Genomic DNA, 15,784 nt, shown 5'->3' on the forward strand with positions numbered 1-15,784 from the left:
TGAGGTTGGATGACACTTTCGTCCGGGTATGTAATAGGGCTGTTTCAGGGGTACTAAGTTGCTTGTACTTGAGTTCCTATAGCCCAGGGTTTCTCAGATTTGACATTATTAACATTTCGGGCCAGATAATTCTTTATTGTAGGAGGCTGTCCTGTGCATTGTAGGATATTTCAGCAGATTCCCTGCTTTCCCAGTTGTGACAAGCAACAACATATCTAGCACTGCTGAATGTGCCGTGGAAGGCAGAGTCATCCCTGGCTGATAACTGCTGCTCTGGCTCTTTTCATCCCTTGTTGGTTTTGTGTGGGTGTTCCTGCTGTTGATGTCCCTTTGCTTGGCCAGTCATGTTCCTTTTCTTCCCCGTTTGTGTTTCTCCTAGGGACATCTACGAGAAGGCAAATGCCACCTATCTCTAGGGAATGCCATGGCGGCGTGTCGTAGTTTCCAGAGAGCCCTAGAACTGGATCACAAAAATGCTCAGGCCCAGCAGGAGGTATGGGCTTGACCTTGTTTGTATCAGAGGAAACACGGTGGTGTATTTGGGAGGAATAGTGACTTGAAAATCAGAACTGAGATCCTGTCTCACTTCTGCCATCAGCCACACCTGGGTGACCATGCACAAGTCTCATAGTCTCTCAGAGCCTCAGCTTCCTTATCTGTAAAAGGGGATAATTTGAATAAAATTTGAATATGATTTACAGCTTTGGAAAAATCTATGAAATGTAGAGAGTTTCCGAGTTGGCAGAAGTGGGGCATGGGCAGATGCATCAAGGAACTGCTTTGAGTGAGGTTAAAAAATTTGTATGAATTCAGATCCTAATTAAATTATTAGCAGCTAAAACATGTTTTAATTCCATTTTCTTATGTACCTTGTTTACTGTTGGATACATTTTAGTGAGAATCTCACCAAACCCCTGACAGGGCCTCTTATTTTACATACATCTTGTCGTGGTTCTTATGTTTCTGACTTTTAAGTTCAAACTGAGGGTGAAGGTTGGGCCTTCACCTTTCTGTTAAGAAATCTTGGCTGCATCTTCACCAATATGACTTGTGAAAATCTGTGGTTCTGATTTTCTTTAAATAAATTCATCAAGGCCCTGTTGGGTTTTGTGGTTGTGGAATTTACAGCTTCATTAAAACTCTCTTATATGATTTTTCCGGTATAGTTCAAGAATGCGAATGCAGTCATAGAATATGAGAAAATAGCAGAAACGGATTTTGAGAAGCGGGATTTTCGGAAGGTAAACTACAACTATGTAAAAATCTCATCTACGCTTTTCTCACAAAGTTCTGTGTGTGTGTGTGTGTGTGTGTGGTAATTAGAGGAGTAGTAAGGTACAGAAGATCTAAAACAATAAATTTCCCTTTAATTTGGCATTGGCCATTTCTTTCCCTCTTTTTTTCTTAAAGACTTAATTTTTTTAAGAACGTTTTAGGTTCACAGCCAAATTGAGAGGAAAGTACAGAAATTTCCCGTAGCCCTTCTGCCCCACACTTGGATAGCCTCCTCCATTATCCACATTCCCCAGAGGGGAATTCCAGAGATATATTTGTTACAACATGTTTTGGGCAGTTATTAATAAAGCTGCTCTAGACATCTGTGTGCAGGTTTTTGTGTGGCTTTAAGTTTCACCTCCTTTGGGTTAATACCAAGAAGTGCAATTACTAGAGCCTATAGTAAAACTTTGTTACATTTTACAAGAACCTATCAAACTGTCTTCAAAAGTGGCCTGTATCCTTCTGCATTCCCACCAGCAAGGAGTGAGAGCTCCTGTTGCTCCACATCAACAGAGTTAAAAAAAACTTTTTTGTTGAAGTGTTTCTTTTCTTAATTTTATTTCACTTTGTAATAAAAAGCAGTACAAGTCTGTTACTTGAGTTCATCCCTATTTCTGATAGGAGGTAGCAGCCTAAAAGTGTGGTGGTTAGTAAAGGAAAAGCCAGTTGGAATTAAATATTAAGTTTGGATTACATATTTTTATTAGAATAATGAGAGCTAGCTTTAATACCTGCGAACTGAACGCAGCTGTAAATAAAAAGTAGAGACCCCTTTTACGTTTTTGAGTAGTGTTTTTATAGCCTGTCGTCAGGCTATAAACACTACCCTTTTGATGTTAAGTGTTTCCACGAAAGCACACCACTGTCCTTTATGGAGCTGTATGGCAGTTCATGAAAAATGTACTTGGCAAAGGGATTGACCTGTGTGAGACATGGGGATAGGTATCCGAGTTGCAGGTATCTTTCTAGGTCTTGAGCAAGGGAACTTGGAAGCAGCTTTCACTAGTTTCAAAGGGAGGTAAGTGGCCTTGAAAAGGGTTAAAAGTCACTGATAAGGATCAGTTTTCAGGATCACTTAAAAGAAGTTTGTATCATCCAAGAGCTGGAGTTGTCAATTCTTATGTGGGAATTTGCTCAGTACTTTCTATAGCAGGTCCTCAAATGCTTGATGAAAGGGTACAGTTAAGAATCATTCTTAAAGTCACAGACTGTGATGGTCTTTTTATGTGGTAATATCTGATTAGCTTATAGAGTCCATATTAACTTATTAGCATCCCTCTTCTGTCCATTGGTTTTAGTAACCGTGGTGTCTTTGTAGTGTGATTCATACTTTGTGTGTGTGTGTGCGTGTATGTTTGGAAAGCAGTTCTGCCTCCTGTCACGTTTTCTGAGGTTTACATAAGCAAAAGCTTTGTCTCGAAAGGCGGTCTTTTGGGTTTCTTTTCTTTCTTGCCTATCCTAGAGCCAGAATCCCCAGTTTGTGACAGAATCCTCTGTTTGTGACATCCCAGCCCCCCCACTGTAGTTCATGGTGATGTCACAAATGAAGAATTATGATCCTGGCAGGGGAAACAGATGAACTTGTAAGAAACAAAGATCTTCTTTGCCTGCAGCTGTCCATAGTCCTGGGGAGGTGGGGGTGGGAAGTGAAGCCCTAAAGCTCCAACTGACACTCCCTACCAGGAGCCGAACCATCTCGGTACAGAACCTAGCAAAGGCAGCAGGGTGTGACTGCTTACATTTGACTGACTGCTCTCCCCTAATTCTTTTTCTGTTTAAGGAGGGGGAAATTAGCACCATGACTCCCCTATTCAATGCCTGCATTTTCCTATGGTCCTTAGAATTTCCATGGTATAACCTGTGTCATTCAAGGAGAAGCGTCCCTACTGTTGACACTGCAGAAAAGTCTTCCAGGTGCAACAGCTCATGGTGTTTACTTACTCTCCCTTACTTTTAAATTTAAATGTTTGAATAAATGCTATTCTTGGTTCAGAGGCTGGAAAGTATAAACAGTGATAAGTTTTTCTCCAAACTTGTCTTCCATCTGTCTATTTCTCACCCCAGGGGTAAGCACTGTTCTTGTTCTATTTTCTGCTACAGTTTTGGTCTACATAAATAAACAAATACTGATTTTGGCCGTGCTGTGTGGCTTGCAGGATCTTAGTTCCCCAACCAGGGAGTGAACCCGGCCCCTGGAAGAGAAAGCGCCAAGTCCTAACCACTGGATCACCAGGGAATTCCCAACAAATACAAATACAGATTCTTCATTTTCTTTTTTTTTTTCTCTCTTTTTTGAATGAAAGGTAATAATGCTATGCAAAGTTCTATACCTTGCCCTTTTTAAAATTTTTTTTACTTAATAGGCCTTGGAAGTCTTTCCATATTAATATGGAGAGCTTCTTCATTCTACGTTAGAGCCACATATTGTTCTATGAATGTCTACGTTACCTAACTAGTCTCCTGTTGATAGAATTTGAGTTATTTCTACGTTTTCAAACTTCATCACTTCTTGACCAGATTTTTAGAGGGAATAGGTGTCCCTGAACTCCAGATTTCTCTGTTGGATCAGTTATTCCTAGGAGAATATGATTCAAGAAGAATCTTCCAGGAATAGCAGATAAACAAAAAGTGAAAGCTCAGAGAACAAACTGAGAAAAAAGATGGGAATATATGGAGAATCTTTATTAAGCTGAAAGAATGAAAAAAATCCGAGCTGTGTGTGTGTGTAACTTACATTTTGGTTAGTATAGTGATGTGGTAAGTATAGTCTAGGACCACTGAGGACGGACTAATATATTGGATATTCTGTTCTAAAGTGGAAGAGTGGCCACCAGGGCAGTCAGTGACGTGTGAGGCTCACGCCACAGGAAGGAGGCAGCTGTGAGTGGTGTCAGTGGTGTAGGGAGCAGTGACTCTATCAGGTTCTCGTTTGCTGTTCCTTGTCTTTCTTACTAGGCTAAGCATGAATTATGCAAAGTAGCAAATAATAGTATTTCTACTAGAAGAATGAGAGTTGTTTTTATTTTTTCTTTAGTTTTATTTATTTTGGGCTTCGCTGGGTCTTTGTTACTGCCCGAGGGCTTTCTCTAGTTGCAGTGAGTGGGCTGTTGTCTGTTATGGTGTGTGGTGGTCTCATCGTGGTGGCTTCTCCTGTTGCAGAGCATGGACTCTAGAGAGAGTGGGAATTCAGTGGTTGCAGTGCGTGGGCTCGGTTCCCCTGCTGCATGTGGATGCTTCCCAGTCCCGGGATCTAACCTGGGTCCCCTGCATTGGCAGGTGGATTCTTAACCACTGAACCACCAGGGAAGACCAAGAATGAGAGTTTTGATCACAGTCACTATCGATTGAATTCCCTGTGGAGGCACCTTAGCATGGTGATTAGGGTTATAGGCTCTGGATCTTCGTGTCTAAGATCAAATTCTCTTCTTATCACTTACTGGCTTTGGTGACCTTGAACGAGTTATTTTAATCTCTAGTTTTTTCATCTCAAGAAGGGTAACAGGAACTTCCCTGGTGGTCCAGTGGTTAAGAATCCGCCTCCCAATGCAAGGGACACAATTTCGATCCCTGGTCAGAGAAGAGAACTAAGATCCCATATGCTGCGGGGCAACTAAACCTGGGCGCCACAGCTGGAGACAGTCATGTGCCATAGCGAAGAGCCTGTGCGCCGCAATGAAGACCCGGCCCAGTCAGATAAATTAATTTAAAAAATAATAAAGCCAGAAAAAATAAAGATAAGGGTAGTAATACAACTTTCTTGATAAAATTGTTGCGAGCATTAAATGAGTTAGTGTATAAAGTACTCAGTAAGTGTTTGCTGCTGTTGTCATCGTCTGGATCAAGTGCTCTCCTCATTTCAGTGGTTTAGGCTGGTAATTTAGGAATGTTCTTAAACCTCTGGCATTACTTTCCCTTAAATCTCTCTGTTACCTGTGACCAGACTAAAGTAAAGACATTTCTGGAGTTCAGGATGAAGAATCTCATTTGCTTTCTTCTTCCCCATAGGTTGTTTTTTGCATGGACCGTGCCCTAGAATATGCCCCTGCCTGCCATCGCTTCAAAATCCTCAAAGCAGAATGTTTAGCAATGCTGGGTCGTTACCCAGAAGCACAGTCTGTGGCCAGGTATGAAGTCAAGCCAGTTCTGCAGTGAAATGCCAGATAGCACTGAACAAATGCTGTCCAGCAGCTCTCTACATCAGGAGTTATATACGGTTCTATAGATAGGGTGATCAGACCTTCCTGGGATTTAAAGCCAGAGGTTGGACCAGGTCTGAAAACCTAAGGGTTTTACAAAGTTCAATAGGTACTTGACCTGTACGTGAAAGAACAGATGTTAAGTGTTCTTTTGTTTCTACTCAAGGGGTTTGCAAACTGTAAAGGACCAGTTAGTAAATATTTTAGGCTTTGCAGGCTGTGTGGTCTCTGTTAACAATTCACCTCTGTCACTACAGTATAAAAGCAGCCATAGATAATAGATAAATGAATAGTATTGCTGGATTTCAAAGAAATGTTATTTACAATATCCAGCAGCAAGTGGGATTTGGTCCTGTGGGCTGTATCTGCCAACCCTGTTCTAATAAAGATTGTGAGACATAGTGTATAAGGGGGGAAAACAGGTAATTTTGGAGGAGTTCTTGGGAATCTACCTTTGGATACTTTCCATATTAGACACATGGTCAAGGAAAAAAAAGTGGCCAAATGATAGTAAAGGTGAGGGAAATCCAGACCACAGCTGAATGTGCCCCTTTCTGGCTGTTGCAGTGACATTTTACGAATGGATTCCACCAATGCCGATGCTCTGTATGTACGAGGTCTTTGCCTTTATTATGAAGATTGTATTGAGAAGGCGGTTCAGTTTTTTGTACAGGCTCTCAGGATGGCTCCTGACCACGAGAAGGCCTGCGTTGCTTGCAGAGTAAGTTCTAGGCACCAGATCTGGGCAGGAAAGAAAGCTTCCTCTTTGCACTTTTAAGACAGGGTGAAAGGTTTCCGCCCATCACAGGGAATGTGATAGCACTTCTTCCCACCTTGCCAGGATGCTTGGTTCTTTCATTAGAATTTGTTTCAGGACAACTTTGTATTTGCCTGAAGGTAAATATGATAATTTAGAGTCAGATCCTTTTAATATCTCAGTTGTTTTTTCTTTTTTTCTTCCTTCAGTGAAGAAAAGATAGTAATGCTTATTCTGGGGAGTAGAGAGAGGTAAACTCTGGGTAACACAGGTCTCATTGGTATTGTTTTGTAAATCTCGGTTTCTCCCGTCCACTCTGTAGCAAGCACCAATGAGCAACAAATAGCCCAAGTGGTGGGGTTGGGCAGGGTAGGGGGCCATCCTTGGATCTAAGAAACAGAAAATAGACTCTGGACTCTCTCTGCAGTGGTTTGAGGGTTTCTGGATGTGAACTGAAACTCCCCTTGCTTTTCTTTGTAGAATGCCAAAGCACTTAAAGCAAAGAAAGAAGACGGGAATAAAGCATTTAAAGAAGGAAATTACAAGTTAGCATATGAACTGTACACAGAAGCCCTGGGGATAGACCCCAACAATATAAAAACAAATGCTAAACTCTACTGTAATCGGGGTACGGTTAATTCCAAGGTAAGCAAGCACTTGATCTGCGACTTGGGGCCTATATTTTTAAGGGCCAACAAAAAGGTCTTGGGAACTTTGCCCAGTAAGGGTAAACCAGATGAGAAGAGAAAAGGTTAATATTTCAGCTTGTGAGGAACGAACTTCGGAGAGGCAAGCTTTTTTGTCTGTGGAATTTAGGGACACTTGAGGGACAGTTTGGAAGGATATTCCCACCTGTTCTTCAAGATTCTCTCTTCCAGTAAAAAAATGGCTAGGAAAAAAAAAGAGAATGGCTAAAGGCGTTGAGACAATTTTTAAAGCAAGTGTTGCTTCTTTTTGCCTAACCAAGTGACTCTTTTTTAGGAGGGATTCTGAGGACATGAGAATATGAGGCAGGCTTAGTTTTTTCTCCAGTATAACTGATGGTCACCCTGCTCATTGGAAAATACCCTAAGTGCTGTCCCACACAACCATCAGGAAACAAGAATAGGCTCCTTACTCTTGCAGAGTCCTAGTGGTTTAAAAATTTACAGTAATTCTTATTCTTCCAGTTGGCCTCTGGAAGAATAGGAGGCAAGAACCACCCTTCCTCTCACCGTGTCTGGTTGGGCACTAACCTGAAGCAGTAGATGTGGTTTTTGCTTGCAGATAAGTGTGCCTGGCTTCCATCACTTAGGAAAGAACCCAGTTTTGAATTTGGTGTCCTTAGCAAAAACTAGCTCTCTGAGGGACTAGCTCTCTAAGAATGAATGTGAGGGACTAGCTCTCTAAGAATGAATGTGACAGTGGGCCCGCATGACCAGTTGATCCTCTTAGAATTTTGAAGCCATGGCCACAGCTTCTGGGCTCCCTCAGTCACCGAAGATGTGAAGTATGACTGCTCTCTCTCTCCTGAAGCTTAGGAAACTAGATGATGCAATAGAAGACTGCACAAATGCAGTGAAGCTCGATGACACTTATATAAAAGCCTACTTGAGAAGAGCTCAGTGGTAAGTGCCTCTGGTGGGTGGGGGGAAGAGGGCATTGCTACTGGCCTGCCAGGGGAATTGCATTGTGGATGATGAAGCAGACCCGGGGATGTTGTGAGGTCATTTGGTCCTTCCCCCTGCCTCTAGGTGGGATTGTTCCAGCCCTAGAGCTATCTTTATAGACCTCCAGCGGAGGAGATTGCACAAGCTCCCTCAGTCTCCCATGCCTGTGTCTTACGCCCCTCACGGTCAGTAAGTTTCCTCTGATGCCTGACCCAAATTCCTTTTGTTAAAGTTTAAAATCCATTTCCTTTGGAGATTTTATTTTGTGTTGTACACTTTTGCTCTAACTTGACACAGTGCTTAGCACACAGTAGGTGCTCACTCAGTTAATGCTTTGTTGAATGAATGTATGGTGCTTGGAAGAGGAAGAATAAGGTGTCTCTTGTGATAGTTGAGAGTTGTGCCGATCCTGTATGTTCTGGGTTAGGGAAGACAGTGCTTCCATAGGAAGGGATTTAATCTGGCTCCGCATCCCTGCAGTATAGGGAAGTCGCCTTTGAAATATCTTTGTCTGACTAGGTTATTGATGAGCCAGGATGTGCCTGCCTAGGTCCAGCACTCAGATTTGCCTTCAGATTCAGGTTGCTCTGCAGCATACTTGTTCATCTTATTTTTGAAGCCACTAGACTCTTTTCTCCAGACAGGAACATGAACAAGGGCTGAGAGAGACCACCCCCCCAAATCCATTTTACTTCAGATTATTTCCCAGACAGAGAAGAATGTTCTGTCTTTTAAAGGTCCTAGAGGAAGACCCATTTGTTATGTCCCAGTCCTCCCCAGCCGTCGTGCTCCTCGTGGGGTGTCCTGGCCAGAGGACAGGTGCTACTGCTGCTGCCTGGTGAGCAAGCTAATAGTCTCAGGCTCCCCAGTCTCACCAGTGGTGAGAGCATGGGCTGCTTCCCCTTTAGTGTGCCCCAAATTATCCACATTTGTGAAAAATAGGAAAACTGCTCTCCTGTGTAGTGCTTTTTTTTTTTTTAAGTGAATTTCTAAAGTAGATGACTAAATCTGTCAAACATACACAGAATTATATTACAGATTCTATGAGACTATCAGTCATCTTATCTTTTCATACCACTTGCAGACACACATGGAAGCTTTGGAATACAGAAGTGTAGTGTACCCTTTGACCAGCTAAAGACTTATTTTAACAGATAAAAAGTGCTATATCCATGTTTACGGCAGTTACTGCTAAAGAAAAAAAGCAGACTCTCACCTAGCTGTCTAGTAGGGAGGGGGTGACTGGAAACATAAGACTGTATCAACTCAGTGGAACACTCTGAAGTGTTTGAACAGGGAATGGGAAGAGAACAGAAAATTCTGGATTTGTTAGGGTAGCGGGAGGAAAGATTATGGTTTATTCATGTGTATGCAATAAACAGAAATCGCTTTGGTCAGATAGCCCCTTATCTTTGTGGTAGAAACAGAACTGTCCTCTGCGTGGGTCTGCTGTGAGATCCTGCCACTAGGCACAGCTTGCACTTTCGGGCACAGTTGGCTGAGAACTTGGCAACAGCTCTCTGGAGCAGCTGGGACTGATGAGAAGTAGTGGAGATTAGCTCAGGCTGAAGCCTTCCCAGAAGCCTGAGTGCTGCCTGGGTCTGCGTCAGCTCACCCCACTGGTGGGGAGAGGCCGGACCTTTGCTGCAGCTCCTGTCATGGGCTGAACGGAGCGTTCCGTTTTCCCTAAAGCTCTACTTTTCTTTTTAAAATTGTTTTCTTTGATGTTAGGATGTCCTTGGATTTTAAAAAAAGTGTGAAGTAAAACTGTAATGTAAGATTATTTAGTACATTATATAAGGGTCTGGAAAGTCCATCAGGTTAGCCTTCTTGTCAAATCAGTCTTTACCCAGAGTTGTTACTAATTTTGTGTTATTTCAGCTTATATTATTACACTTAATCCTGAAAATGGATTCTCTACATTCTTAATAGCATTTGTGCCCTGCATCTGTGGGGCATTGGTTTTGCACCGTTTTTTAAAAATCATAAATCAAGATGTGGCCAGAAAATTGGAGATGCCTAAGAATGTTGGGCTTGTCTCTTGCCAGCCCCATCAGTAATGCTCCCTCTGCCCTGGCCTCTGGGCCTGGGGGTGCTGTGTGATGTTTGCAAAGATGAGCTTGTGTAGCAGTGGTCTAAGAAATTGAACCTCTCTGTGCAGTGGCAGGCTGCACTGCATGGTCACTCTCCATTCCCCAGCTGATGGTGACTGTTTCTGGAATTCCTACAAGAGTCTGTTTAATCAGTAGGCCAGTCTCAGAGCAAGTGATATCATCAGGAAAATGCTACTTTATTTCTGTGGAAGAGACATTTATAAGATTGGCGATCAGCCTGTCAAGCTGGTTTCCTCCCATCTTGGGTCAGGGTGCTTCCTTCCTCTGTGCCACTGAAAGAGAATCAAGCCTGTGTTCACAGTCTCCTTTTCTGTCTCACTAACCTGTATCTCTCAGACTGACTAGTCTTAATGGAAGCATTTGCCGGCAGCCACCACCTTGAACTTGATCCTTCTTGTGGCTGACTAATCCCACATCTCCTCTGGATTGGAGCTGGCCCCGCATGTTTATGGCACTTTCGGTTTCAAAACTCTTCCATATCCGTTGGTCTCACTTGATAATTTTTCTCCCTTGTTTCAGTCCCAAGTGTCAAGTAGGTACCTTCACGTTGTCTCTCCTAAGGTGATCCAGATGGCTCTCGGTGGCTCTGAGTGAAATCAGAAGGAACGTTCTCCCTTGGTTGCTTTCTCCTCAGAGCAGTGTATCACTTTGCTGGTGGGTGCAAGTGGCATGAGACCTCTCTTTTTCTTGAGGGATTGGTAGCGAATTTTTCTTGTGGCTAGCTTAAGACTCCTGTGTCATGAAGCATCTCAGCCAAAAGTTTGTGTCTCCTGCTTGAGCCATGCCTCTTTACCTAGAGTGATACCAAAGGCCATTGCTATTTATGTCGCTGTACTGCCCTGTATTCCCTTTTCAGTTACTTGGACACAGAACAATATGAAGAAGCAGTACGGGACTATGAGAAAGTGTATCAGACGGAGAAAACAAAAGGTAAAGAATTTTGAGCACATGTTCCTTAGGGAACTGTGTGGTCTGACTTGTAGGTCCTAAAACTGGACACGGGAGTAGTTTGATTCAAGGGTGAACCTGGAGCTCATTGGAAAAAGTGAGCAGAGATCCCAAATGTGGGACAAGGCACCTGTTTTCTGGTCCCCAGTTCTCCCTGCCACTTTCCTTTTCTGTGTGATGAGGCCCATGGGAAGAACCTAAGTGTAAATAGATTTTTTAATCTCCACAAGAAAACATCATAAAAGCCCCTTGTATGGTTAACAGGGCTTCTGACTCCAGGGCATCTGGGCTGGGACTTGGTAAAGGAAGCCAAAAACAGATTTATCCGTTGACGCTAAATGTCTTCCTCCAGAACACAAACAGCTCCTTAAAAATGCACAGTTAGAACTGAAGAAGAGTAAGAGGAAAGATTACTACAAGATTCTTGGTGTAGACAAGAATGCCTCTGAGGACGAGATCAAGAAAGCCTACCGGAAGCGGGCCTTGATGCACCATCCAGGTAGAGCGGGTGGGGAGCGGGGCTCAGTGGCAGGAGCAGGTCGGGCTGGCTGCTGCCATGGTCAGTCCAGCACCAAAGCCTGAGAGAGGCTCCTCAGCTGGAATTAGGTGGTGCTCGGTTCTGTATACACCAAATGTGGGAAGTACTGGATTGTAAAATGAGACATAATGTAGTGTTTCCCTTGAACTTTTTTTTCTTGAGACTCTTGAGTTCTTGCTGTATTCCTCCCTTTAGATCGACACAGTGGAGCCAGTGCTGAAGTTCAGAAAGAGGAGGAAAAAAAGTTCAAGGAAGTCGGAGAAGCTTTTACCATTCTCTCTGATCCCAAGAAAAAGACTCGCTATGATAGTGGACAAGACCTTGATGAAGAGGGCATGAATATGGGTGGTAAGTTGGGAGTTGGTTGGGGCGGCCTGGGTTGCACCTGACACCTGTGAAATGTTAGCATTTTTCCTGAAGACATTCTGTGGGTGGAGGAGTAGGGTAGGGGTAGGGGTGTCTTATGTCATCAGCCAGTGATGCCCAACAGTTTGTTAAGTGCACTCTGATGAGTAGCTGTAATGTGTGAGGTACTGTGATGGGTATGGAAAATAACAAAGCTGAAACCCATAGTCCAAGGGTTTGCAAACCCTGGTCCACGGGCCAAGTCTGACCCCTGGTCTGATAGACATGGAGCCCAATGAGGGCAGTCAGGTGTAGCAGGTGCCAGGGGTACAGAGTGAGTGCCAAGGTCAGCACCAGCAAGGGACAGCTTGGATATGCAGAAAAGCACAGCACTGTAGGGAGTGACCAGGGCTTGGCTAGGAGGATAGAGGGTGCTTGGGGCATAGCAACACAGTAGCTGGGTCAGACCTCAGCAGGCCTTGGAGGCTACAGGAAACATTGGGTTTTTCCTTTTGGCTGGAAGTTTTTTTTTTTTTCTCCCATTGCAAAGTGTCTGATGACTGATACTTATGTGTCTGGCACATTCCCATAAGCCCTCACAGACTTCAGTTTCCCCAGAAGACTTAGAATGAAAGTGAAGTGTAGCTGAGAGCATCATTGCTCACTGTGAGCTCAGTTGGGGATAAAAGAAGCCCTGAGTTGTGCACAGTTCTCAGACCACTGCCTCTAATGCCAGCCCTTTCTCTTCCACTGAGAAAATCTTTTGGAACTTAAAATAAGGTTGATGATGCTACATAGATAACCCTGACCTCGCCAGTTCAGGGTGGGTGGGTGTGTTTTACAAACCTAATTTTAACAATAATAAACATTGCTCTGCCCAGCAGTTGAGAAGAGCTGTAAGCAGTCAAAAGCTGTTGAAGGGTTTAAGAAAGGGACCCGTGGACCTGATTTTAGCTCTGGAGTTATATTTGCGATGGCTGTGAGGAGAGCTGGTTTAGAAAAGGTGAAGAGGAGGGAAAACAAGATCACTAGGAGAGGATCGAGGGCACGGTTGGGAGACTGCATCGGCAGGAGTTGGCTGCTGAGCATGTCAGGAGAGGCAGAGGACGAAGTCAAGAGTGGCTTGGGCACAGCTGACTCTGTGGGGCCGTTCACTGAGCTGGGGGAGCCAGGAAGATGAGCAGATACACAGGCAAAGAATTCACTTTTAAATACCATGTGCCTGTGGGATTGGCCGCTGGAGATAAATCTGTGCAGCTTAGGCAGACTGGCTACGTGAGGCCCACCGTGGCCTGATGAGAAGAGCGCCGCGCGCGGGAGGCTCGACGCAGCAGTGTTCAGTGTTGCTGCTGTCACTGACCAGGTGGTTTGGGCGGGTTACTTGAGCTTCCCCCGTAGGTTTTGTTGAGTATTAATTGGGAATGATCTAACGTATGCCAGTCCCAATACCACGATTGCCACTGGGTAGCTTTTTTTCTGGCATATGATGTAGACAGAACATGGCATCACACGCACACATTCAGTCGTGTCTCATTCTTGGATGAGCCTTGGTGGCACCTAAGGGATGGAGTCCGGTCCTTTCAGGGGCAGCCCCAGCAATAGAGGGAGACAGTGTGCAGGTGCTAGTGGCATTTCCCATTGTGGAGAAGGTGGGGCAAAGTGCGTTGAGGCAAGGAAAGCTTTCCTTTGGGACACACTTGGAAGTAGAACAGAACAAAGCGGGACCAAGTAGTGGGCTTGCCTCTCGACCATGACTTTGGGCAAAGGACGGAAGTGATTGTTATCTGGGAGAGCTTTGGAGACCCATTCTCTGTTAAGTTCCTCTTCAGACACTTCTGATTTTTTCACCTTTTTGTGCTTTCTCTGCTTCTTATTTTACTCTGCAGATTTTGATGCAAACAATATCTTCAAGGCATTCTTTGGCGGTCCTGGGGGCTTCAGCTTTGAAGGTGGGTGTGCCTGAGTTCCAGGCCACAAGCCGACACAGGGGCTCCCCAGTTAGGCAGCGCTCTGGGAGTCAGAGAGGCCCATCAGTGGAGGCAGCAGAGTTCTCTTCTAGCAGGATGTCTACCCCCTCGGGTGCTGCTGAGGCTGGGCGGGGCGGGAGGGTTGCGGGGGGACGTTTCTGCGCACACCCAGCCTAGGGAGCACAAAAGCCACACCTGCTTGGGGTCAGGGAGGTGTCTAACCAGAGCTTCCCTGTGAGGGTGAAGGTGTTAGAACAACACACACACCACCAGCTTGTGGGCCTCCTCCTGCATCCCGGGGCCCAGCCTGTTTTGATACCTTCAGACGGCTTTCCATTTGCGGTTGAAGCAGCCCTTCGTAACCAGGGCAGAGTGATCTTCCCTCGGAAACTCAGAGCCAGCTGACAACCTCTTCTTTTCCCTGCAGCATCTGGTCCAGGGAATTTCTTTTTTCAGTTTGGCTAATGAAAGGACACCACCCAGAATCCAGAAAATGCAGACTTGCTCAGTTTAACCTCGAATGTGGACACAATTCACCTCCTCCCTTCATCATGTCTCCACGTCCTTAGAGCAGTTTCGTTTTCTCAGTTGGATACCCTGTGTCTGTGTGAGTGGGGTGAAGGAAAGGGAGCCAGCGCCGAAGACTGCGGGGAGGGGAGGGAGGCGGGGGGCGGACAGGGCAGCTTGTGAATTTTTGTTTTACTGTTTAACTTTATTAAAAAAGAAAAAAAATTAAGAGAATAAAATGTTTTGACCCTTTCTGGCACTTTGCTCTGGCAGCTGCTTTTTGTCACTCCAGCCAGCGGGGCCAGACCTGGGCCCCCAGCACGGAGTGGATGCCCAGGTGGACCTCAGGCTCAGTCAGCCGTCCCACGAGGGGTGCGGGTGCCCCCTCAAAAATCTGTTTAGCACGTGCATGCTAAGCAGGCCCTGGAGATGCTGTTGGGCCCAGCCTGATGCCAGTCATGGGGCAGTGAGTTCAGAACACATCTTATGGTAGGGGCCATAGAAATCACTAGAAGCTGCATGTGTCCAAAGTGGGTGCCAGGTGCCCGGCTGGGCTAACTCAGATTTATACAGGCGTTCACAGTTCCCACTGCTTGAGGGAGATGGCAACAAAGACAAAATGCCGCCTCCCTCACCCTCAGACCCTTTCCAAGTGGGCCAGGCAGCTTCTGGACCCAGGGGTATGGGTGCTGACATCGGCTCATTAGCTGGAATTCGTAGCAAACAGCCCTGCCCTTCTCCACGTGTCCCTTCCTGCATGGAAGGCAAGCGGGGGCAGGAAGCAGTGGCATTTGTCACGCTGTTCAGGTCAAGCTTCGTGTTTGTGGTGAATCATCTCAGGACATCCAGGCAGACACTTGAGGCTTTGGCTGAAGCTATGATTTTTGGTGCTCTGGTAAGTAGAGATGGCTGGGTAAAGACCTTGGCCCAGATAGCTAACTATTTATCTTCCTTATGAGCCTCGGCCCCTTTCTTTTCAGTCTTCTCCCTTCAGTGTGAAGACCCTGGTGAAGTGCTGACTGCATAAGGCCTGGGAAGTTCCCATGTAGCCACCCAGGCCTCTGTTAGCCTGGAAGAGATTCTTGAATGTCAGCTCTTCCCTTGTGTTTGAAGTGGCACTGACCCGAAGGTGGCCCTCCCTGAAGAACTCCGGGTCTTGCTGAGGTCCTTCCGACTGGATTGGCTGGGCACACCTGGGGGCCTGTGCCAAGTGACTGGGGGCGGGGGGCTGCTTTGTGCTACGTGTCCCTCATATTCAGCCAACCCCTGCTGTCTGTGCGCCTCCAAGGCCAGCCTCTCTCCCTTCTGCCTCCTCATGAAAGCCGACACTGTTCAGCTGCCCAGCCTCGCCACAGCTGTGCCCAGCCCGCAGAAGGGAGACAGGACCGATGGCCCCAAGCTGGGGGACAAAGGCAGTCCTAACGCACCCTGCCCTTGCCCCCGGGAAGACTGAGCGGGCCACAGCGGGAGAGAGATGCACGCAGC

The 15,784-nt window shown here is 45.6% G+C and overlaps 1 protein-coding gene across 2 annotated transcripts in view; it reads left to right on the forward strand.

The window, feature by feature from the left end:
* Positions 1 to 14,558, forward strand: part of DNAJC7 (DnaJ (Hsp40) homolog, subfamily C, member 7) — a 30,698-nt gene extending 16,140 nt beyond the window's left edge. The window contains exons 4-16 of one of the 2 annotated variants that reach the window (XR_825516.1): positions 5 to 26; positions 380 to 493; positions 1,167 to 1,241; positions 5,284 to 5,402; positions 6,042 to 6,195; positions 6,712 to 6,876; positions 7,747 to 7,838; positions 7,965 to 8,065; positions 10,851 to 10,924; positions 11,295 to 11,441; positions 11,676 to 11,828; positions 13,712 to 13,774; positions 14,220 to 14,558. Coding sequence is in view for 1 of the 2 variants with exons in the window: in XM_010842529.1 (XP_010840831.1) it covers positions 5 to 26; positions 380 to 493; positions 1,167 to 1,241; positions 5,284 to 5,402; positions 6,042 to 6,195; positions 6,712 to 6,876; positions 7,747 to 7,838; positions 10,851 to 10,924; positions 11,295 to 11,441; positions 11,676 to 11,828; positions 13,712 to 13,774; positions 14,220 to 14,257 (1,216 nt within the window). In the remaining variant the exon portion in view is untranslated. The remainder of the gene's footprint in view (positions 1 to 4; positions 27 to 379; positions 494 to 1,166; positions 1,242 to 5,283; positions 5,403 to 6,041; positions 6,196 to 6,711; positions 6,877 to 7,746; positions 7,839 to 7,964; positions 8,066 to 10,850; positions 10,925 to 11,294; positions 11,442 to 11,675; positions 11,829 to 13,711; positions 13,775 to 14,219) is intronic. The other variant, XM_010842529.1, reaches the window with a different exon arrangement.
* Positions 14,559 to 15,784: the final 1,226 nt, after the last annotated feature.

The sequence above is a fragment of the Bison bison genome, unplaced genomic scaffold (genome assembly GCF_000754665.1).
Source record: "Bison bison bison isolate TAMUID 2011002044 unplaced genomic scaffold, Bison_UMD1.0 scf7180017864180, whole genome shotgun sequence".
NCBI classification, from domain to species: domain Eukaryota; kingdom Metazoa; phylum Chordata; class Mammalia; order Artiodactyla; family Bovidae; genus Bison; species Bison bison.